The sequence below is a fragment of the Microtus pennsylvanicus genome, chromosome 14 (genome assembly GCF_037038515.1).
Source record: "Microtus pennsylvanicus isolate mMicPen1 chromosome 14, mMicPen1.hap1, whole genome shotgun sequence".
Lineage (NCBI taxonomy): Eukaryota > Metazoa > Chordata > Mammalia > Rodentia > Cricetidae > Microtus > Microtus pennsylvanicus.
The window spans coordinates 17,421,151-17,444,260 of NC_134592.1; the positions used below are offsets into that span (position 1 = coordinate 17,421,151).

General features: G+C 49.9%; 1 protein-coding gene and 1 pseudogene across 11 annotated transcripts in view; both read left to right on the forward strand.

Annotated features, from left to right (window-relative positions):
* Window positions 1-6,085: 6,085 nt before the first annotated feature.
* Window positions 6,086-7,248, forward strand: LOC142835236 (cytotoxic granule associated RNA binding protein TIA1 pseudogene; annotated as a pseudogene).
* Window positions 7,249-13,977: 6,729 nt separating this feature from the next.
* Window positions 13,978-23,110, forward strand: part of Ttc7b (tetratricopeptide repeat domain 7B) — a 224,393-nt gene continuing 215,260 nt past the window's right edge. For 10 of the 11 annotated variants that reach the window (XM_075947235.1, XM_075947233.1, XM_075947238.1 and 7 more), the window contains exon 1: window positions 14,217-14,476. In XM_075947235.1, the coding sequence (XP_075803350.1) occupies window positions 14,356-14,476 (121 nt within the window). In that variant the 5' untranslated portion in view covers window positions 14,217-14,355. Of the gene's footprint in view, window positions 14,477-23,110 lie in introns of all 11 variants that reach the window. The other variant, XM_075947231.1, reaches the window with a different exon arrangement.

Consider the following 23,110-nt stretch of genomic DNA (forward strand, 5'->3'; position numbering starts at 1 on the left):
TCACAATATCCAGGTGTGTGTTAGAGTTTTGAACAAAGGTCGTGGAAGTGTAAGATTCCCAGCACAAGTTCCTGACATAGGTGCACAATTCAACAGCTGTCCATGGCCACAAATCAAGCTTGGAGTGCTTTAGTCGGCCTCAGAAGTCAACCTTATACTCGGTCACTCCCCATTACTCCCTGGCCCCAAGAGCCTCAGCTTTTCTATCTCTAAGGATTACTTATTCTAACCATGCCACATAAACGGCATCATACAACACATGGGCATTTGAAGCTGCCTGCTTTCACTTAGTGTTCTCAAGGTGCCTTGGCATGGCTGCTGTGTACATTGTGTGCGCTGTCTGACTCCACATTTCCCCTTCACCCTGGCACGCGCTCAAGAGGAGAATTCCATGGTGCATTTGTTGCTTGGATAGAGTACCATGTCCAAAAGCAGCTGGAGGGAGAAAGGGTTTATTCTGACTTACGGTTCCAGAGGGACAGAGTCCATCACGGGGGAGGACATAGCATGATCACAGAAGCAGGATGCTGGCATGACGCTGCCATGACGCTGGCATGACATGGCAATTTCATTGGTGCACAGGGAGCAGAGAAAATTACCAGAAAGTGGGGCAACGTTATAAACCTTCAAAGTCCACGTCCAGTGACAACTTCCTCTGGGAAAGGTTGCACCTTTAAAGGCCCCATAACTTGGTTTTTAACCCGCTGAAGAATTGCCAGCCTGTTTTCCCAAACTGCCGCACCATTTTATATCCTCATCAGCAAGGTGTGAGAGCTGCAGTGTCCTCTGTAAAGAAAACATGAGCTCTTCCCCTCCTACTCTGAAACCCTCAAAATCGACAGGACACTTTTTGACCTGAAAATGGGAACCCTACCAACTAGCAAACAGGCAACTAGTTCTGCGGTGCCTCCCAGTGCATCTCAGCTCTGACACCATCTGCCTGAGAAAAGGATCAGTCCCCACGCGTTGGAAGTTCAGTTCCCAAGACTGACACCCTTCACCCCAAGCTCCCAACTTCAGATGCCAAACTGAAGGCCCCCAGATTGTTTGGCCTGCATTTCTAGCCAACTGTAAATCAGGGTACCACGACCCATTTCTTGATTTTGATTAATTTTCTAAGCAGCCCACAGAACTCAAGGAGACATGTCTTCTGGTTTATTAGAAAGAACATTACCCAGAACTCAGATGAGGAGACGCACCAGGTGAGGTGTGTGGGGCTTTCGTGACTTCTTGGGTGTGTTCTCCTTCAGGAACCTTCATGGTCAGCTATCTCAAGGCTCTCGAAACAGCAGCCCTTTGGGAGTGGCAGCTACCAGACCAATTAGTTTACAAAAAGTTATTTATCACTGGGAAGTGTTCAAGAATTTTAGTACTTTGCCAAGAAACTGGAATGAAAATCAAATACTCATTTTCCTAACATTACACTCCTGTCCTCTGTGGCTGTGGTGTTTATTCTAGTTATCCTGTGTATGATGTGGTATTCCACTGAGGCCTGGATTTTCATCTTCTTGGTGATAAGTGAGTGGTATCTAGCCTATCTGTTGGCCATTTGTCTTTGTATACATCTGACTTGGCTTATCTTTTTTTTTTTTAACTGAATTGTGAGCCTCAATGGGAAACATAAAGAACTGCCCCGACCATGGTGGAGTGGAGGGAGGTCAACTTTTCCTTGGACAGTCTCCAAGCTGTCTCAGAAGGCAGAGCTGGGAGCTGCACCCATCAAAGGCACGACCTGGAAAGCTGTGTGGGATCAGGGATGGGCATTTTAAAGCCTTACCTGGCAGTGTAGACCGAGTTTTACCCTAGCTGAAATAGTGCTTGAGGTGATAGCTGACAAGGCATCTGGATTAAGCTGTAGGAGCTGCCCGACTTGTCCCTACACTTGACCGTTTTCCGCTGAGGGGACCAGCCCATGCATCTAAAAACACCAGGAAAGCAGCGAAAGGGAAGACATCCGACTGGCAGGAAGACTTCTCACCCTAGCCTTTGCTGTTCCCATGACCCTGTGTGACTCTCCAGAGGAGCTGCCGGATGCCCCCACATGACCTGGCTTTGACTCACTCCCCCCTGCAGCCTCAGGACTTCATCTGAAGTAAAACTTTGGAGACTCTTCCTCCATTGCTCTACTCCCCTGCAAACCTCTCTTGCTTGATGCCATTTCATGCCCAGCGAGGGCCTGTTGCTCCTGCAGGAAGCCTCTTCCTTCAAGCCCAAGCCAGATAAGCAGGAACAAATCACGGGAGGCCCACCAGCTCTGTAAGAGCCCAGGCTAAGCAGTTGTGTGGCCAGGACATCTCTTGGAGCACCGCCTCTCTGCTGAACTCCATCGCCCTGCCCACAAGACTTCCAAAACAGCTCTGGCCCAGGAGTCTCCAGGGCAGAATGTGTGCCTGAGGCTGCCACCAGGTTGTCCAGCATGGCAGGTGCCTGCCACTTAAAGCTTCTAAAGAGAGGGGGTCTTCCTCACCACCTGGGAGCGTCGTCAAGGTCCCAAGAGGCTAAAAGCGTGACAAAAGCCTCTCCCCTTCTGACACCCTTCTTCCTTGGCCAGCACAGGTGCCCTGGTGGCTGGGCTACCTCAGTCTCTCAGCACCCTGTGTTTAGGTTGTATTTTCTCTGTATTTCCAGAGAGAGAGCTGGCTGGGGCTCTCCTTGTCCATCTTTCCCTTGTCTGCATTCTCTAGGACAGTGAATCAGTTGTCCTATAAAATGAAGGCATACACTTTTTTTTTAAAGGACATTTTGGTGGGGAGAACCGTGTAATGCCTGCCGAGCCCTTCAGCCACGGAGATCCACCATCCACTCTCACTGCCGTCAGGAAATCATGTCCTAAAATAGACAGGGCTGGCAGCCTCTGGTGACCACAGGCTATTCTGGGCAGTGCTTTGAAAGGAAAATGATGTATTAAAAGCAGTGAGGCCCCAGGTTTTTGCTGTCCTGCTGTGGGGGAAAGTCCAGAGCCTCTGACCCAAGGTCATGAGTGAGTTCCCTGGGGAGGCAGAGACCTGGGCCTCATGTCTGCTGTCTGCCCTGCCCCACGACCATTTGGGTTGTTGTCCTGGCTACAAACAACTACAAAAACAAAGCTGGTGTTGAGTGTTCTCAAGATGGGGAGGAGGTCACCACAGGGAGGGTAGAGTGACCAGACATGGTGTCTTCAAACAGTTAAAGCCTGTGTGACTGGATTAAAACGCAAAATAAAAAAAAAAAAATCCTCCAATTGTACCAAATTAAATAAGGAAACTCGGTCTCTGGTGGGAATGGCCTCTCCCACCCCCCCCCCCTTTTCCTGGGGCATTTTCTCTTCCGGACAACTAAGACTCCTCAGGAATACTCAGCTCAGTTCACACTGAGACTGGGAGAAAGCGCTGTCCCAGGCTCCGGCGCTGTCCCCGCCCTCAGCACTTGCATCTCAAAAGCTACCAATGAAAAAGCCGAAGGAATCCATGACCTCATCAGGAAGGCCTCTCACTGGTTGTTGCCTCCTCTTCTCTCCATCCCATTGGACGTGCCCAACTGCCTAAATGCAGACTGTGGAGTTCCTAGGCAGGTTTGCAAACCTGAGCATCCTTTAACAATGGATCCCATAGCGGGAAAATCCTGAGGAGTCGAGTAATTCCGTTTAGCCCGTCAGGGTGCGGGTCTCCTGTGCTGGGCGCGTGACTGCCGGGATGCGGGTGACTGCTGGTACTGTCATCTTTCCTAATAACTTGGGTTCGAGCCTCAACTTCTCACTCTACCCACTCTAACTGTGAGTGAACCTCGCTGTTCGTCACTAACTTCTACTAGTGGTAAAATGATCAGGGTAAAAATTTCAAAACCGATGTGTCTCCTTGGTTCCTGGTTCCCCTTTAAAAGTCTGGATGTGAAATGAACCGTATCTGTGTTTGCACATACACACCGACTGGGGACTGAAGCCAGGGCCCTGTGCACATGAGCATACACACCTGCGCCTTCACTGAGCTACACTCTCAGCATCATTTGCCTGAATCACCCCAACTGCATCATGTAAATGAGACCACCCCACGTATGGAAGCAGCAGCCCTGCACCTATTGGCTAGGAGGCTCATGGAACAGCCTGGTGTCCCTCTTAGGAGCCTGGCGGTGTAGTCTCCTTTGTATTTGAGTAGTTTCTGGTCTTTGGGTTCATTTACACATGTAAGTGTGAACTTATGTCCACTCCACTGTTCTAAGAGAGGGTAAGGAAGGTGCCAGATACAGGAACAGAAAGCTGTTACACGGTGATCTCTCTCTCTTTTTTTTTTCTAAGCTAGGGTCTCACTAAACAGCCCAGGCTGGCCATGGACTTGTGATCCTGCAGTCTTTGCCTGTTGAGTGTTGGCATCATAGGCATGTGCCATCCACAGTCTTGAACAGATAGCCACCTGATGGCTATGGTGTCCACACTCAGTGTGAAGTTAGCATGAATGAAGCTGAGAGGTAAAATTCAGATCTGGTCTAGCCAGAAACTGGAGGGTGTCCTATATTTTAAATGGAAGCTGATGTGTTCAAATGTTTCCTTGCTAGTGGCATAGCGCCCTGGAGCATCCAGTGTGTTTCTAGAGTTCAAAGCTAAAAGCACCCCCCTGCTTGATTTCCTCACTCTGGATCTGCCCTGAGCAACCAGCCACCTTCCTTCACCTAACTATCCGTGGCATGGGGCAGCGGATGGTGACTTAGGAGGCCAGCAGCTCTGGTACCTGATGTGTTGTCGCCAAGCAGTTTTCCAGCTAGTCTGTCCCTGTGGTGGGCTCTGGGCTCCAGAAGTCACGGGTGACAATTGGAGGATAAAGGCAGGGGCCCCAGGATACTGCAAGGGGAAGGGACACCGAGCTATGTTCATGTATCCTTGAAAACCCTGCTCTGAAAATCAACATGGGTGTGGCTTTCCTGAACAACAGTCTTGTTCACAGAGGCCACCCTGGGCTCTGGAGGCTTCGATCAAGCTGCCGATGTCCCGTGGATTCATGCAACACCCTAAAGGGGGGGGGCTGTTGTGTGTGAAACTCAGATGAGCTCAGGAACTCCTGGTGTGTAGAAAAACGAGTTGTACAGCATGCAAGTTTTACGGAGCTCAGAAACCAAGCACCCAACCACGCCATGTGTAGAGCACACAATACACTCACCAAAAGCAGCAGAAAGATGACTTACTACCAACCGCGGTGCAGTGGCGGCAGATGCCAAATCTAGAGACAGTCGGCACTGGGATAATCAGGAGCCTCACCCTGCTGGTTTGCATCTTACTGTTTCATGGTGTGGGTTTTGGATTATATGTATTTTTTTATGAGTCAAATATGACACAATTAAAAGCCAACCAAATGCATTACAGCCCTTGATACTTACGCCCTGGACCTGACGGCCTCCATGAACCTTCTCAGCCCCAGCCTTTCTGCAGCTGCCCACCGCCTCAGCTTCAGATGGGCCACCCCACCCCTCCCCGGACGGCTGAGAAATTCCCTGGCCCTGACAACTGGACTACAAGGCTACTAGCAGTGTAAGGTCAAAGGTTAGAAGTAACTGCTTGTAGTGATATTTTGTTTGTGTTTTAACAAATAAAGTTTGCCTGAAGATCAGAGTGCAGAGCTAAGCCACTAGAGGCCAGGCAGTGGTGGCACACACCTTTAATCGCAGGACTCAGAAGACAGAGACGGAGGGATTTCTGTGAGTTCAAGGCCACCCTGGGCTATAAGATTGAATGTGTCTAAAAGAGAAACAGAGCTTACACAAAGGTGATCCCGGCACTTGGGATCCCATGCCTTTAATCCCAGCACTAGGGAGGTAGAGACAGGAGTGTATGGCTGTGCTGAGAGAGGAATATAAGGCGGAGGAGACAGGAGCTCCGTGCAGTCTGAGGTTCGGTGGAGACAGATGCAGTCTGGAGATGCAGTCTGAGGACAGGATCATCCCTTCAGTCTGAGCGTTGGTAGAGGTAAAAGAACTCTCTAGTGGGTGTAATTGCAGCCAAAGGAAACCTCAAGTCAAGCGAGGAGGCCCACTTTTCCTCAACCATAGCTGCCCCAATGATTTGGGAGGTAGCGAAGGGCAGGGAGCTGGACTCTGAGGTGCCCCTGCGACCGGAGCAGCCATGGAGGACAAGATGCCCAAGACTCTATACATCGGTAACCTTTCCGGAGATGTGACTGAAGCTCTCATCCTCCGGCTCTTTAGCCAGATTAGACCTTGTAAAAACGGCAAAATGATTATGGATACAGTGGGAAATGACCCATACTGTTTTGTGGAGTTCCATGAGCATCGCCATGCAGCTGCAGCGCTGGCTGCTAAGGATGGGCGGAAGATAACGGGAAAGGATGTTGAAGTGAATCGGGCAACAACCCCCAGCAGTCAAAAGAAAGAAACAAGCAATCACTTCCATGTGTTTGTTGGTGACCTCAGTCCAGAAATCGCAACTGAAGACATCAAAACAGCTCTCGCACCATTTGGGAGAACGTCAGATGCCTGCATGGAAAAAGACATGGCTACAGGGAAGTCTAAGCGATATGGCTTTGTCTCCTTTTTCAACAAATGGGAGGCAGAAAATGCCATTCAGCAGATGGGTGGCCAGTGGCTTGGTGGAAGACAAATCAGAACTAACTGGGCAACCGGAAAGCCTCCAGCTCCAAAGAGTTCATATGAGTCGAACACCAAACAGCTGTCGTATGACGAGGTTGTAAGTCAGTCTCGCCCCAGCAATTGTGCTGTGTACTGTGGAGGGGTGACGTCGGGACTGACAGAGCAGCTAATGCATCGGACTTTTTCTCCGTTTGGACAAATAGTGGAATTGGAGTCTTCCCCGATAAAGGATATTCATTTGTTCCGTTCAATTCCCATGAAAGCGCAGCACATGCGATTGTTTCTGCTAATGGTGCTACCATTGACGGGCATGTGGTGAAATGCTATTGGGGCAAAGATATGATAAATTCCATGATATGATATGATAAATCCCATGCAACTGCAGCAAAATCAAATTGGATATCCACCAGCATATGGCCAGTGGGGCCGGTGGTACGGAAATGCGCAACAGACTGGCCAGTATGCGCCTAATGGTAAGTACCTGCCCATGGGATGCATGGCCAGCCGCGGGCCAGCAGGGATTCAGGCCCAGTATTCTGCACCGTGGATGGGACCCAACTACAGTGTGCCGCCTCCTCAAGGACAGAATGGCCGCTTCCTAACCAGCCGGCTGGGTATCGAGTGGCAAGGTATGAGACCCAGGGAAAGCAGACCACAGGATGGAAGCCAGGGGCTTGACGCCACAGGGAGGACAGGAACGCTGCTGTTTACCTAAAGATTTACCAGATCAGTCCGCACAGATGCCAGATAACAATGTATTTATTTAAAAGATTTCATCTTTTATCATGAAATTACTTTTCATCCACGTTGTTTTCAAAAGGAACAAGATGGTGGATGTCTGCCAGTTTTTGCCTTCATTGTCTTTTTTGATAAAGTTCCCTGAGGAACTTTCAAAGACAAATGCGGGGATTGCTGCCACTCTTTAAGAAGAGGCAGAAAATCGCACAGTGTTGAACTTTTTCCACTAAGGTATTGTGCAGTTTTAGTTTGCATTCCTGATAGGATTTAAAACATGTAATATAGATGTAAAAAGAAAAGCCACACTTGTGCAAAGTCTAGAAGTTCTTTAGAACTCTCAGCGTATGCACGGGTCCGTGCTAGTTTTAAAGGGTAGGCATTATGTGACCTATATCATCTCCACTGTTACCCTTTGGAATTTTTAAATGTAGATTATTAGTTTATATCATTTTGTATCTGCATTTTTCACAAATTTGTCCTGCCTTATGAAAATTCTGTAAAATATTCTTAAATTGAAAAAAAATGATGTCCACTTAGATTGAAAACTTTTCTCAGATGGACTGAAATGACATTCATCTTGTTTTTCTATGAGAAGGGGCCTCAAGAAACCCCTATGGATTTGTTTAAAGGGATTTTTATCTTCTGTGATAAACCTTGCCATCTACCAGGAACTATAAAAACAACAACTCATGACTAAGGAGACTCTGCAGTGTGCTGAGTCCTCCCCCACATCAGCCTCATGTACCAGCATCCATGTTTACATGTGTGGTTTCCTAAGATAGTTCCGCAAGTTAGCAAGCTTTGTACGTCATTCCCTTCCTAAAGGTGTCGTGAAGAGTTGAGGTGAGACGGGGTTTACATGTGAATATCACATACTTACTTTGATGGTCTTTGATACAAACTCATCTGTTCTTGTTTTTCAAGAATTTTGAGACACAAAGTTGTATGTAAAGGAATGTATTAATTTGACGTTTTCTATTTAGAGTTACTTAAGCAGTAAATCCACTTTAGTGCCTACAAATGATAGCTGCGAAACTGTAGAATATTCCTCTGTCAGGCTTGGGATTCAGTAAGAACTCCAAGATTAGCCTGAAGGACCAGCCAGGCAAAACATATTTTTAAAATATTCAGAGGCCAAAATATGAACAAACAAACAAACAAACCCTTAAAATCCCACCTCCTTAAACAGCCATCAAAGAAGAGGCTCCTCGCACAGGCTTGACTGGGTTCTTTGGTCCCTGATCTCCAGGAGCTCTGGCATTATTTTTGAGGTTTGCTCTTTGATGGCAATGTTCTAGCCTTGGGATTTCTAGTTCATTTCAGAGTCTCTCGGTTTGGTTTGGTTTCAGTGATGACCATACCTCCTCCTTGACATCAAAGAGGAAGGAGCCCCTGTGAATTGTGGGCTTTGAGACCTGCAGAGAGCTCCCTGCATTTTACTTAGGCCTGTGGAATTGGAAGCGTGTACGGGCCTGCATCTTCCAGAGAGGAGCACTTGACTCTAACCTGTTCTCTAAGCCAGTCCTCTTGGAAAGCAGAGCCCAGAAAGACTGATCGAAATGAGTGCTTCTCTGGAGCTCAATTCTAAGTGGTTGTGCTGATGTCTCATTAAGTCACTGTGTAATTTTAGGTACTAATACATTGAAATTTGCTTTATGGAAGATGAATACATTTTTTAAATGCTTGAAAATTTTATTTCTTTGTAAACTTCTACAGATCAGGACAGGCAATAAAAGCAGCTTAAACAAAATATTAAAAAACATTTTAATTAAAAAAAAAGCCACACACATCAGGAAGCTATTTTGGCTAATTTTTCTTTTTCTTTTCTCTTTTAGGTTTTTTTTTCTTTTCTTCAGCCTTTTGTTTCTATTTTAGTACCTTCAGTACTTTTCTCTGTTAAAGAATTTTACTTCCTTTGCAACTCATAGAGCACAGGACACAAGTAATTTATTTTGTGCAAAGTGTAGTTTCTCTCTTCTTCTGACTCAGCACCGGGGACTTTTGTTAGCAGCATGTTCTCACTGCACAGACCTTAAAGTGCACGTTGCTTTGCTGTTGAGAAGGTGGTAGTGACGCATTCCTGATGACAGACTGATGTTCTAGGGACATGGCTGGCGGTCGTTTAAATTTCAGTGTTCAGTCACTTAAGTCATTTTCAACCTAAAAACCTCATCCTGGTGTAAGTATCAGGTTAGGAAATTAAGGTTTTTAAACTGAACTTCTTTGCAATATGCATTCAAATTTTACTCTCTGGTACGGTATAGAGCCTGAGTGGCTCTTGGTGGGTCATGGAGCCAGTATTCTTTATCCTGACTGTTTGGATGTTAAAATTTCTTTATGTTTTCTTTAAAAGAAGAACTCTCCAGTGACTGGCCGCTCTGCTTCTCTGGTCTTTAGGCAAGCTTATTAGTTAAATCAATAAAATATCACTACAATTGCTCTCTGTTATCATGTTTAAGTCTTATTGCTTCCTTTTAGATTTCCATCTTGCCCTTAAACTCAGAATGTCTGCTTCAGTTGGTGGGTATGCATGCCCGTGATATATCCTCAGGAGATTTGAGCCTGTGGTGTCTGCATAGTGTCAGCCCATTACCTTCCTTCTGCTCCTTTGTGCGCGCTCTCTCTCTCTCTCTCTCTCTCTCTCTCTCTCTCTCTCTCTCTCTCTCTCTCTCTCTCCTCTCTCTCTCTCTCTCAGACAGAATTTCACATACCCTAGGCTGACCTCAAACACCATGCATTAGTAGCTGAGGATGATCCTCCTGCCTCACCCCCCGAGTGTTGAGATCATAGGGGTGTGTTACGAAGCCTACCTTTACACAGAGGCCAGAACTGAACCCAAGGCTTTCTACTTGCCAAGTGATCACTCTACCAACGAAGCTACATCTCTGACCCTTTGATCATGTTTATTGAGTGCTTACTACATGCTAGGCATTTGTCTCCTGGTTGGGGACACATCAGTGAAGAACGCCACACAAAAGTCCCTGCGTCCCTGCAGCTTCCCTCCAAGGCCAAGGATCCATTCCAAATGAGTGAGCTCAGAACAGCTGGCGGCGAGAACAACACCCAAGCAGAGTGAGGGGGAGAGATGGACAGAGAAGGTTGGTCTGAGACATAGTTCTGAGGCAAAGTCCACTGGGAAGGGTGAGAGACCACGTGGAGAATCAGGTGAAAACTTTCAGGCCTACCAGGCCCAGACAGGAGCAAGGACAGCGGCACCGACTCCCGTTCTCAGCAGCACCTTCTCCTCCCTAGGAGCACCCTGAACACTGGCCTAGCCCACAGTTTCCTCATCCTGAAGCTCTCCCCTGTCTGCTTGCCTTGCCCTGATTCTAGAGGGATGGGGATGGGGACTCCAGGTTCTGTTACCATAGCTACCTGTTAGCCCTGACCTTCTGAACCCAAACCATCTATCTGTTCCTGGCAACCTCTTTCCCAGGGATCTTGCCTTAGGTCTGGCTTCCCTCCCAACCTCTTCTCTGTGGCTTCTTTTCTACCAGGCCCCAGGCAACAATTCTTCACAAGCTTGCCAAACTTGTAATTCCTGAATGAACGAATGCTCAGAGAATGCTGACCTAATTGCTATTACCCAGCATGAATAACCTCCTCCTCCTCCTGAATTTACCTGAGTACCACCTGCAGGTGATCTCACCTATGGCCTTCTCTCATGGGTCACTTATGCCTCTTCGGGAATGATGTGGTGGTGGCCATCACAGGACCAGTGAAGGGCAAAGAAGATATTACCTAGCTGGGAAGGGTCTTGGAAAGTGCAGGGCCCAGCTCTCGGGCTACACACAGTTCCAAAGAGTGTGGTGTTGGTTTCAGCTCAGCTTTTGTGAAGCCCTCAGGATGTGCAGCAGAAGTGTGTGTGTGTGTGTATATATATATAGGATCAAATGATAAATGTGATAAATGTCCCCCATAGCCTTGGGCATTTGTTTCTAGGGGGTGGTACTATTTGGGGATGAGTAGGGGATATGGCCTTGTTGGAGGAGGAATGTCACTGGAGACTTGAGAGTTTGAAGACTCATGCCGTTTTGAGTTTATTCATTCTGTTTCCTGTTTGAGGGTTCAAGATGTGAGCCCTCAGCTTTCTGCTTCGGCCTCCCTGCCTCTGCTCCACCCTCATGGACTCTTACTTTTCCAGGGCTGGAAACCCAAATAAACTCTTCCTTCTTGGTCACTCTAATTTTGTCCATATAATATGATATAATACAATATAATTTTCCCCCTTACTTTTCCTCCTTCCAACCCTTTCCTGTCTCTCATCCTTGCCCTATCAAATTCATAGCCTTGGCTATGGTATTACATCACTGCTGTGGGATTCCCCTCTGTATGCTATGAATATGTTTTATTACCCTTGGTTAATAAAGAAGCTGCTTTGGCCAATGGCTCAGGCATATTCCTAGCTAGCTCTTATATCTTAAATTAACCCATTTCTATTATTTTGTATTTTACCACAAGGCTCGTGGTTTGTTACCTCGCATCTTGTTTCTTGGGTGACTACATGGCATCTCCCTGACTCCGCCTTCTTTCTCCCAGCATTCAGTTTAGTTTCCCCACCTACCTACACATCCCAGCCATGGAAAATACCTAATACAACGTTGGTGAAGGAAACATTGCATCAACAAACAGGAAGGTAGAGATGGGGCTCACAACCCACTTGTGAGAGCTGAGGCCCCACCCACAAAGCTACATTAGTCCTTTACCAGGGAGCTTCCCTTTTGACCCAACATCTTCCCACCAGTCCTCTTTGAGGGCCCTCACCACCCTAGAGGGTCCACCCTAGGGGCCAAGTTCCCAACACAGGAAGCCAGGAGGATACACTCAAAACCTACGCAATCCAAAGCGAGTCATATGTATTTGTGGCGTGATAGCTGACTCTAGACTGTGGTGTCAAAGGGCACAGAGCAGTTAGAGTGGCAGCCTTCATCTATTCCACTCTATCTTTAAGTTCTAACTGCTGCATCCCACAGTAGATGCGACAAGGAGAGAAGACGACTGGGGGCAGGGATGGGGGAGGGTCAAATGCCACTGCCTGGCATCTCCCACCCTGGGAAAAACAGCTCCTCTGAGAAACAGGCAGGAAACACTGGTGCTTCGCTTTTCGCTGTGGTCACGGAAGCCAAGTTGTGTTATGACATCGTTATTTTGCATGCCACGAAGGCAGGCCGACTGTCAGTCCTTGGATCACACAGGGACAGTCAGCTGAACAAGGTTTCTTGGTGACCTTTGGCTTGAGGAGACCTTGATCTTGAAGAGGGAGAGTATCCTAAGCAAACACACTTGGATAGATCTCTCAGTTGGATTTGGAAGTGTGGAACAGCTCCGGAGGAGACTTCTTTGCCTTCCTTCCCTCTGGCTTTCTGTCGCCTGTCCTTGGGCTGTCCTTAGTGTCTGAGCCCCTTCTTCTCAGCTTCTACTGCCTAAGGCCTCCGAAGGCCTCGGGTTGCCTGGTGTGCTGTGCCGGTCAAGTCCCAGGCACTTCTTTTCTCTGGGCCCCTGATGAGTTTGTTTCTGCTCAGGTAAACCGGAACCCTAAGTCTGCTCTTCATTAGCCCCAGGGCATGACTGGAAACTCTTTGCTGACCTCTTTAGAAAGCTGGAGGAGAGGCTCTGGGAGGGGATGGTGAGAATGTTCCCTTGAGCCTGGGACAGGGTCCTGCCAGAATGACAGCTCCATTTTCAGAAGCAGTATTGCAGAATCCAACCCCCCACTGCCCCTGAAGCCAAGTTCCCTAACCAACTATCCCGAAACCCCGCAACGTTCACCTTGCAGGCATTGCCTGCCATTCCTCACGCGTAGGCCCGCTCTTCAACCCTGACTGCGAGCTCCCGGCAGCAGGGAGAGAGCTGGTCTTGCTAATGGTCCACAAGGGCCAGCAGGAACTAAACTCCCACCCGCTCCTCTCTGAGATCACAGGCTCTACTCCCTTCCTCCTCTTCACTGCAGCCACTCTGGCCTTTTCCTAACTCGCCAAATATGGTAAACCCGGAGGCCTTTGCTCTTAACATTGCCTTGCCTCAATGTTCTGCCCTTCTCCCCATATACAGGACTCTCTCGACTTTAAGACTGTCAAACGGCACTTCAACACCGTACTAACCATTCCATTTGAGATCCCACCCTCCCGGCTCTCTTTTTCCTCACCTGATACTGCTGTTTCTTCAGCCGTTTTTTGTTTTTGCTTTGTTTTAAGACTTTCTAATTTGCTACTTTATTTCGCTTAATTAATATATTTCCATGAATGGAATGTAAGCTCCAGCAAGGCAGGCTTGATGCCTTCTTCATTCCTAAAGCACTGCCTAGGTCAGTGTCAGCAACCTCCAACTATCCATCAAATATTAAATGCACAGGTGAAATAATGCTCAGCTTAGACCCCTGCCCCTGCTATCCGTTCCAGTGTCAAGACCAGGAAGCCCCACGGATGACTTGGCATTCTCTTCAGAGGGCAAGGGAGCTGGCATCTGGGCTTGCTACTGTCCCGGCCTCACTCTCTACCAACATACATCTAAGGAACTTCGGGCAGGTTCTGGAGAAGTCTCCGCCCCTCCTGGCAGTTTGGGGCCCAAGCCTGCCTAGGGCAGAGGGGAGCCTGAGGAGGGGCAAGGGCCAGCACTGGCAACCTGCGATGGCAGGGCGAGCCGAGGCAGGCCCGCCCTTCACGCCCCCTCATACCAGGCACCCGGGCCTGCGGGGCCCCCGAGCGTGCCGGGGATGGCTGCCCTGGCTTGACCCCGCACAGCCCCAGGCTGGCACCTGAGCGGATCCCGCGCTCCTCACGTCCCGCTCTCCTCCCCGTCCTCCCGGCCTCCGCCCCGGTCCGTTGCGGCTCCGGCCCTGGCCGGCAGGGGCCGCTCCTCGCGGCGCCCGGGGCCCCGCCGCGCCCGCCGCCGCCCGCTCCCCGCCCCTTCCCCGGCCGGCGTTCCCGTTACGCCGCCGAGCCGGGAGCCGGAGCCCGAGCCCGCGGCCGCAGCGGGAGGCGGCGCGGGGCCCGGCGGCGGCGGGGCCTGCGGGGCCTGCGGACGCGCGCCGGGCCGGCCAGGGCGGCCATGGCGACCAGGAAGGCGGGCTCGCGGCTGGAGACGGAGATCGAGCGCTGCCGCACCGAGTGCCAATGGGAGCGGATCCCCGAGCTCGTCAAGCAGCTGTCGGCCAAGCTCATCGCCAACGGTACGCTCGGGCGCACAGGGGCTGCGGGGCCGCGGAGGCCTCCGGGGCTAGGCCCGAGGCGCGGGGCGCGAGCAGGGGCGCGGCCGGGCGGCGAGGCGCAGGCCGCGCGATGTGCGCGGGGCCAGGCCCTTGGGGAACGCGGGGTCCTCCGGTCACGCGGCGTGCTGCTGGGCCGGCGGGCGGTGGCGGCGCCCCAGAGTCCGGGCGTGCAGGGCAGGGAGGATCACCGACCCCGGAGGCCAGGGGCCAGACCCTGGTGGCTTCCAAGAAGTTGAAGCTGGTGTGTGTGTGTGTGTGTGTTTGTGTGTGTATGTCATCCCTAGGACATGCCTGTTGGCATCTGGGGGTCACCAGAGTGTGTGTGATGTGTTCAGGGGTCCTGCGAACGAGGATGTTGCAAACATATGGTATTCAAGGGCCCCGGGAGGACGCTCAGACTTGGAGGATGTTCGAGGTGGCATTGGCAGGTTGGGGGTGTGTGTCTTGAGGTCGGACAGTTGGATGTCAAATCTGCAGACCCAGAGAGGTCAGGGTGGAGAGTATAGGGGAAACAGAGTCAAGGAGAAGGTTATTGGGCAAAAAGGTGAGGATGTGGTTGAACACTGAAGGGTGATGGAGCTGATTGGATGAGGGGCTTGGTGTGCCCAGGAGCCCGGAGTCTGAGTTGGAAACCGGTGGCTGGACTTGGCCAACGACCCCACTTGCTGAACTGAATCTCCCAACCCATCAAACCAAAATTGCAGCCAAAATCACATTCCAGAGCGAGACTCCACGTGGCCTTATTTGTTTTGGAAGCAAGTATGGTTAATATTTGCTTGTGTTTTAGTACGCGCCAAAACCACAGGCAGGCACTAGGAGCACCGTGAGAGGGCAGAGGATTTTGTCCTGCTTCACCTCTGTCTTCCCAAGGCTGGCTGGGCCGGTGTGGGCCAAACAGCTAAGTCACAGAGAGAATGAATGAAGAGCTGGCACTGCTCATCCAAGAAAGGATGTGGACTATTCAGCCGTCTCACCTGTCCCTACCCAGATGGCTAGAGAAGTCACATCACATACCCTCTCTAAGGCCGGTCTTCTGCGATTTTCTGGAAATAGTGCCTGGAAATGAAAAGTTTTCTTTTCAATTGGGCTTCACTATGTAACCCTCAAACTCACCGTATAGCTTAGGCTAGCCTCCATCCATCCTCGCCTCCCAAGCTTAGGACCATAGGCACATATCACCATGCAGAGAGGGGCAAGATTTTGGTTTTGCACACTGTCAACTACAGTACCTTTCTTTGAAGGGTTTTTTGGAAAATGATGGTTTGTCTTAGTTAAGTTAGCACCTTGAAAGAAGGGTTCTGAGTCCCCAGACCCCCAAAGGCAGCTTGCTCTTGCCCTCTTTGTCTCATTTCCGTACCCTCAGTTTCTTTTCTCTTGTTGAGGTCCCTGTCCTGAGTCTCCCGTATCAGCCATTCCATCTCCTCTGTGCAGGTTGATGGGAGGAGTCAGTGTGTTTTTGAGCTTCCTCCCAGATCTGCCCGCTGTCTGCCATGTGTAGTGCCCGTGCCCACCTGTGCCAGGTGCTGACTGGGCCTCTGTCCTCATGGACTTCCTTCCTCTGGGAGGACCACTGAGAGTCAAATATGAAAGTAGTTCGTGGGAAGTAGCATAAAGAAAACAGACAAGTTTATGTGACTGAAAACAACGGGCAGGAGGAGAGACCCGACTGACTCGAGCCACTGTGGTCCCTGGAATGAGTGGACGAGTGGACTTTCATGCATGGGCCCGTCCTTCCAGAACCTGGTTCCTGTGGCCTCAGCTGCCGCTGAGAATAGGGTGTGTGGTGAGCAGGGTGGTGGGGATGAGCAGAGCCCTATGGGAGATAGTTTTGTCCCAAAGCCTCACATGGTGAGGAGCAGCCACGGATGGGGCAAGGTCACTGAGACGTGAAGAGGGCAAAGAGACTGCTCAGAAAGACAAAAATAAAGCAGAGAAAGGGAAGAAAAAAAACCCAAATGGTGTATCTGCTGTTTGAGGGTGACTCTTCTCCTGGCTGATGGGGCCTTCCTGGGCCTGCTAGTGGGACGTCTTCCTGGCTTTGGGGTCCCGGCTCCCTTATAGCTCCTGTGGGTTTGCTAGCACATGTTTTGGGCAGGTGGGACACTGCTTTACTCCGTGCAGTAAGGAAAACAAACGAACATCACACTGGTCATATAAAACAGCTTTTTGAAGGCAGCTGCCTGCAGGTCAACAGGAGCTTGCGGTCCTTGCAGCCAGCAGCCCTGGGCTTGGTCCTGCTGCTGCTTCACCCTGTCTCTGTGACCTTGGTCACAGCATCAACAGCCTGGAGCCTGTTGCCTCACCACTCAGTTCCCTAAACTTTCAGAGCCTCTTAAAAATGTCCTTTACTGAGTGTGGTGACGCGCCTGTAATCCTGGCCCTCTAGAAACAGGCAGATCTCTGAATTCCAGGCCAGTCAGGGCTACGCAGTGAGACCGTGGTGTTGTTTTTTGTTTGTTTGTTTTTAAAGAAGTTCCTTGCAGGAATTAGGAAGATTAAAAACGGGCTGGGGATGAAGTAGAGCGGGATGCTTGCCTAACACACTTACAGTTCTGGGTTCAACAGGATGGGTATGTTGACACTCCTTTAATCTCAGCACTGGAAAGGCAGAGGTGGCAGAACTCTGAGTTCCAGACAGTGACGGCCAGAGTGAGACGGCGGTGTGTGGGAACTGGGTGTGGCTGGCATATCTATAATCCCAAGCCCTCAGAGTGGGGGAGAGTACAGGGTCATCCTTGGCTGTCTCATCAGTTGGTGGCTTGGGCTATAGGAATAGGAGACTCTGACAGGAAAAAACGATCAAAGTTTCTGAAGTCTTCCGTCAGTAACCATGGAGCTTTAGGTGTGGGAGTGTTTTGTAGATGTATCAATTGGGACTGGGTGCCACAGCTCTGCGTTTTGATTGGTTGTGGTTTTCTGTAATGGTCTCCATCTTCTTGCAGAGTTTCCTTGATGAGGGGTAAAGACTACACTTGTCTGTGGGGATGAAGACAAATGCTTATAGATTGTTGTTAGAAGTTATTAGCAGACTATTTTTTATTTATTTACCCCTTCATTCCATCAATCCTATAAATATTGAGTACCTACTGTGCGCTACAGAAGGCTGTATTAGCGCCCAAGCCCACTTTTTGGCGGGGAAGGGCCAGTGAGGCAGGTGATGTGTTCATTGCATCATAAGCAGGGTGCTGATGGCGGTCGGCGCTGCTGGAGGGATGAAGGGAAAGGTTGGATGGGAACTTGCAGGGACTGCTGATTTGAAAAGTAGGTAGGTGGCCGCAGTGGCTTGGGACCCCCTGCTGAGATGGCCTTATGGGAGATAGGCCCAGAGGAGCTAAAGGAGCTAGCTCTGGAGAGGGTGCTTCATGGCCTGGCCTGGGTGGAGGCAGAGCGTGTGGTGGACCTTGTGGGCTACAGTTATGGCTCTGGGTTTTCTCTGCCTGAGGTAGGAGCCAGCGGAGGGGTGGGAGCAGCAGCCGCTGATTCTCTGCTTCCCCTCAGCAGGGACAGCTCCTTTTGGGAAGGACGACCTGGCCGTTCCTCACTAGGGACTCTAAGCTGTGGGCACTGGAAGTTATTGTCCCATCCTGACCCTGGAGATAAATGGGGCTAGACATTTTGCCAAGAGATGGGCAAGTTAAAAAAGGTCAAATGTCAAGTTGGAAAGGAAGCCAGCTATCTGTCTACTGTCCCCCTTATCTGTCTACTGCCCCCCCTTATCTGTCTACTGCCCCCCTATCTGTTTACTGCCCCCCCTTATCTGTCTACTGCCCCTTCACTGTATGCACCATTTCTTCCGCTGTTTTCAAAAACAAGTTGATGTGTCCCAAGCTGGCCTTGCTTTAAACTCACTGTGTGGCTGAGGATGACCTTGAACTTCTGATCCCTTGTCTTCACTTGCTAGAGTGCTGAGATTGTAGGCATTCCTCTGTGTCTGATTTACGCTGTGCTAGGAATGGAACTCGGTGCCTTGGGTGTGGTAAATGAACACACTCCCCACTTCCAGACTCCTCCTGGAGCTGGCTGAGTGACCTTGAACCAGCTGGTCAACTTCTCCGTTGGCAAGCCAGGCTTTAAACACCTGCTCCAGGAGCCACAAACATCTCCAGCTCCTCATTCCACACTGTCTTAAAAAGAGAGAGAGAGAGAGAGAGAGAGAGAGAGAGAGAGAGAGAGAGAGAGAGAGAGAGAGAGAGAGAGAATATGAATCACGACCTGGTTGTAATAACTGGCTATGTGCCAGCCTGTGCTAGAAAGATGATAATCTCTTCAGTGGAAGCAGGAGAGAGGTTTCTACTGAAGCCTAGGTTCTTGCTACCTAAACTTTAGGGTAGATTCTCAGCCCACCCCACATGTGCAAATTTCCCATCTGGGACTCAGTGGGCGCAGTGGGTACAGGGGTGAGGAACAGCAGGAGCCTAGGAGTGAGGCAGAGAACCAAGTATACATCAGCTTGTGGTTGGCCCCCTGGGTACTCCATAGAACATTCCTGTTCTGACTTCCCAGAGTCTTCGTCTAGTCTCTTAAGTGCACGTGGGCTTTATCCGGACTGTCGCTGGAACTGACTGAGTGACCTCGAGCCAACTCTAAGCTCTCTGAGCCTGCCTTTCCATTGATAAGATACCAGCTGCTCTATTAACGTGGCCTCGAGGATTGCTACCTATGAAGCTCAGTACATGGTGAGCTGGTGTTTCTTGTCCCAGGGCTTCATGTGGCCCCAGTTGGGGAACAGTGAGAGACAGAGACTTGGAAAAGCTGTATCTGAACTGGTACTTGGCGAGAGCCTCATATATTACTGTGGCAGGAGCTGGCATTCATGGATCCTGGGCAGTCACCGTGAGGTCATGTAGAATCTCTCTAGACAGTTTATCTCTTTAGGCAGCCCTGCTCCTGAGCTCACCTGGAGCGGGGAAGCTCACATGGTAATTCTCATAAGGGATCTCAGCCCATCTGATTTGGGGAGACTTGGAGATATTTTAATGACCTCTTGGTAATGGGTTGGTAGGGAAATGGTGCCTTTTAAAAGCCAAAGTTTGGCTCCAGAATTTATCTGGACCATGCTATGAGAGAGGTTCTTGGTTTGCCTGTGGCTGACCTCCTTGGTGTTTGAAGGCTTGGATGACATCACAGTTTCCCTATCTAGACTCCTACCTAGTATCTTGAAGCCACTGCAGACTTCTCAAGAGAGGCTGTTATTGGTGGCCCAAGGTCTTCTTGGGAAATAATCTGAATCTCTGCTGTGGAGTGAGATAGTGGCCTTGCTGTTTAGGAATGACCTTTTAGGACATTCCTGGGATACCCCACAAGCCTCCGGGAGTCAAACTGCTCCCAGGTCAGTGAGAACTCCCATGAGCCTCTACCTATGTTTCCTGGCCAGCATCCTGCTTTTAAATATGGTCTTGTCACCCCTGAAGCTCATACTTTGTGGTACAGAATATGGCCTTACTTTTGGGTTACTGGCACTAGGCTTTGGTTCTCATGGTCCCGACAGTGAGGACAGAAAGACCTTGACTTAGGGCAAGCGCTGGGGCTGGGACTGCTCTGCTTTCCCCATGGCGTGAGTCGTTTTACATGGAGGGACTTTGGGACTCTGGGCTGGGGGAGGATTCTTGACTTTCATCTTCTTGGTTCATCTTCCCATCACCTTGGAGCAGGGTCCTTTCCCCTCATCCCTGGGCTAGTTTAGTTTAGATTCCTGGCCCCTGGTTTATGGTTCTTCTTCTGCATATGCCATTCAGCTCTGGGATCTTCAGTGAAGGTCAGAGCCTACCCATCTGTTGGGGTCTGATCCAAGTTCCTCCTTGGAGCACAGATTCTAATTGGTCTTAATAATAAAATCCCAGAGTCAGCTATCAGGGGTGAAAGCTGAAGGATCAGAGAAGCAGAACAGCCAGAATTCTTACCTCTACCAGTGCTCAGACCAAAGGGGCGATCCTGTCCCTACGAATCCTCAGACTGCATCTCAGACTGAATCCTCAGACCACCTTGAGCTCCTGTCTCCTCTCATCTTATATTTCTCTCTCAGCCCAGCCATATCTCTCCCGTCTCCTCCTCCCTAGTGCTGGGATTAAAGACATATGATCCCAAATGCTGGGATCACCTTTGTGTGAGCTCTGTTTCTTCTTTAGACAGATTCAATCTCGTGCATCCCAGGGTGACTTTGAACTCACAGAGATACATCTGCCTCTGTCTCCCTCTCCCGAGTGCTGGAATTAAAGGTGTGCACCACCATTGCCTGGCCTCTATGACTAACTAGTGGCTTTGCTCTGCGCTCTGACCTTCAGGCAAGCTTTATGTGTTGAATCACAAATGGAATATCATCATCACACCTCCTGGCTGACCTTCCTTCACAGAGAAGGCGCCCATAACTGTGTGGACCATGTTGAGACCCTGGACATTATGTCAGGTGTCATTTTTCAAACTGTGCTGTTGGGGACCCTCTCTTGAGGGATGGGGCAAGCCTCACTTATGGGAGCAGACCCAAACCCCTAAGGTTTCCTTTGAAGGAAGGGCGCATATGCTTAGAGAACAAAAACTGAAATCTACCCATCAAGTCTAATTCACAGGAGAGGGAGTCCAGAGAAGGGGCTGCCCCCCCTGTAAAGCCCTGGGCAGCTACAGGAGAAGCAAGTGGGTTGGAACACGAGCCCTAGAGCTTGCCTGCTGAATTCCCTGTGAGAGGGCCTGGGAAACTCTGGGTAAAGCTCCGGCACAGCCGAAGTCCGCTGAATCCCTCGAAATCAGATGATTTCCAGGTGAGGGCTATTTCAGAGTATGGAATATATCCTGGAAATTGCGGGTCTGGGGCAGCACTCCATTCATGTTCCGAAGTTGTGTATAGTTCTTGCAAAGGGATAAATACACTGGGAACAGGCGTCAGTTCATCTTGGGTTTTGTTACTCAAATGAATAACAGTAAAAACCAGTTTTGGGGGGCTGGGGAGATGGCTCTATGGGTAAAGTGCTTGCTTATGAGTGAGGCTCTGAATCCTAGAACCCATGAAAGAAGCTGGGATGTAGCAGCAGGCATCAGTAATCCCAGTCCTGGGAGCAGAAACGGGATCCCAGACTTTTCTGGCCAATCTAGCCAAAAAGATGAACTCTATTTTTAGTGAGAACCTCTGTGAAGAGTGATTAAGGAATATTTGCCAATGCCAACCTCTGGTCTCCAGATGCACATGAATGGGTGAGGGCATCCACATGGGCCAGCACATCTGCATAGATGCACATGCATGTTGTGAGGGCATCCACATGGGTCAGCACACCTGCATACATGCACACACATGTGTGAGGGCATCCACATGGGGCAGCACACCTGCATAGATGCACACACATGCGTGAGCACATCCACATGGGGCAGCACACCTGCATACATGCACACACATGCGTGAGGGCATCCACATGGGTCAGCACACCTGCATACATGCACATGCATGTGTATACATGCACACAAATATCAATTTTTCTATTTTTAGAGAGTTCTTGATTTCAGAAATTACTGCTAATGTACTGTGACCTATAGTAGGAGTGTCCGACTTGATAGGTAGCTGTAAGGACTCCCTACAGTCCTAATAGTGCTTAGCTCAATACTTGGTCAGAGGAAATGTCACCATGGGCCAGCCATTTTATGCTGCTGGTGGCAGTGTTACCGTCTTCATTCCATGGCCAAGGCTCTTTCTCTTTCTCTCACCACCTCTCTTGTTCTTCGCCAAGCTACTAACTTTTAGAGGGGCGAGGGCCCTTTATTTTTCTGGCCTCAAATTGTGGATGGAGTTGGGCTCACAGCTCACGGGTGCAGTATTGTGTTGACTTGGCCCACCCATAGACTTATGAGCCCACCCGTTCTCTGAGCAAATAGAGCGGGCCTCAGGAAGTAAGGTTGAGGGTCTCTTGCCTTGGAAGTGAGGGGTTCCCTCTCTACACACGCACACGCACACACGCACACACACACACGCACACACACGCACACACACGCATGCACACACACGCGCACACACACGCATGCACACACACTCTTGAGTGCCACTTTCCACCTTCCTTTCCACCCTGTTCTGCTGCCAGCTTGAGCGTTTCATTGTGGTTAGGCCCTCCTTTGTGATTCTAACTTCATGCCTATAAATGAAGCTTGGCCCTGATTGGCTGAGGCATGAGCATGTGACAGTTCTAGTTAGTGAAACAGTAGTAGGTATTTACTTGATGCAGGGGCTTCTGGGAAAGATTTTCTCTTGCTGAAGAACCCCTATATGTGGGGAAAAATAGGCACTTTTCTTCTCTGGAAAAAGCTATTCCTGCCTTTGAAGCCTGGAGTTGCTGCTGTCTTGAACCCACTATGGTTCCCAGCCCCTGAGAGAGGCTGACCCAGCTTAAAGAAAGGCGACAGCTTAAAGAAAGAATGTGGCTATTGAGGGACCAAAGACTTCCTTCTGCCTGGAGCAGCTCTTGTTGGGGGCTTCCTGTTATGTGAGGTAATGTGTTCCTTCACTGAGAACACAATAGGCAGGTGTGTGCTCAGTACTCCCTGCTGAAGGCATTCCAACGATCCACCCTGGGCCCTGGGGCTGCCTGGCCCGCGTGGTCTGGATGGGCACTCCAGAGCAGC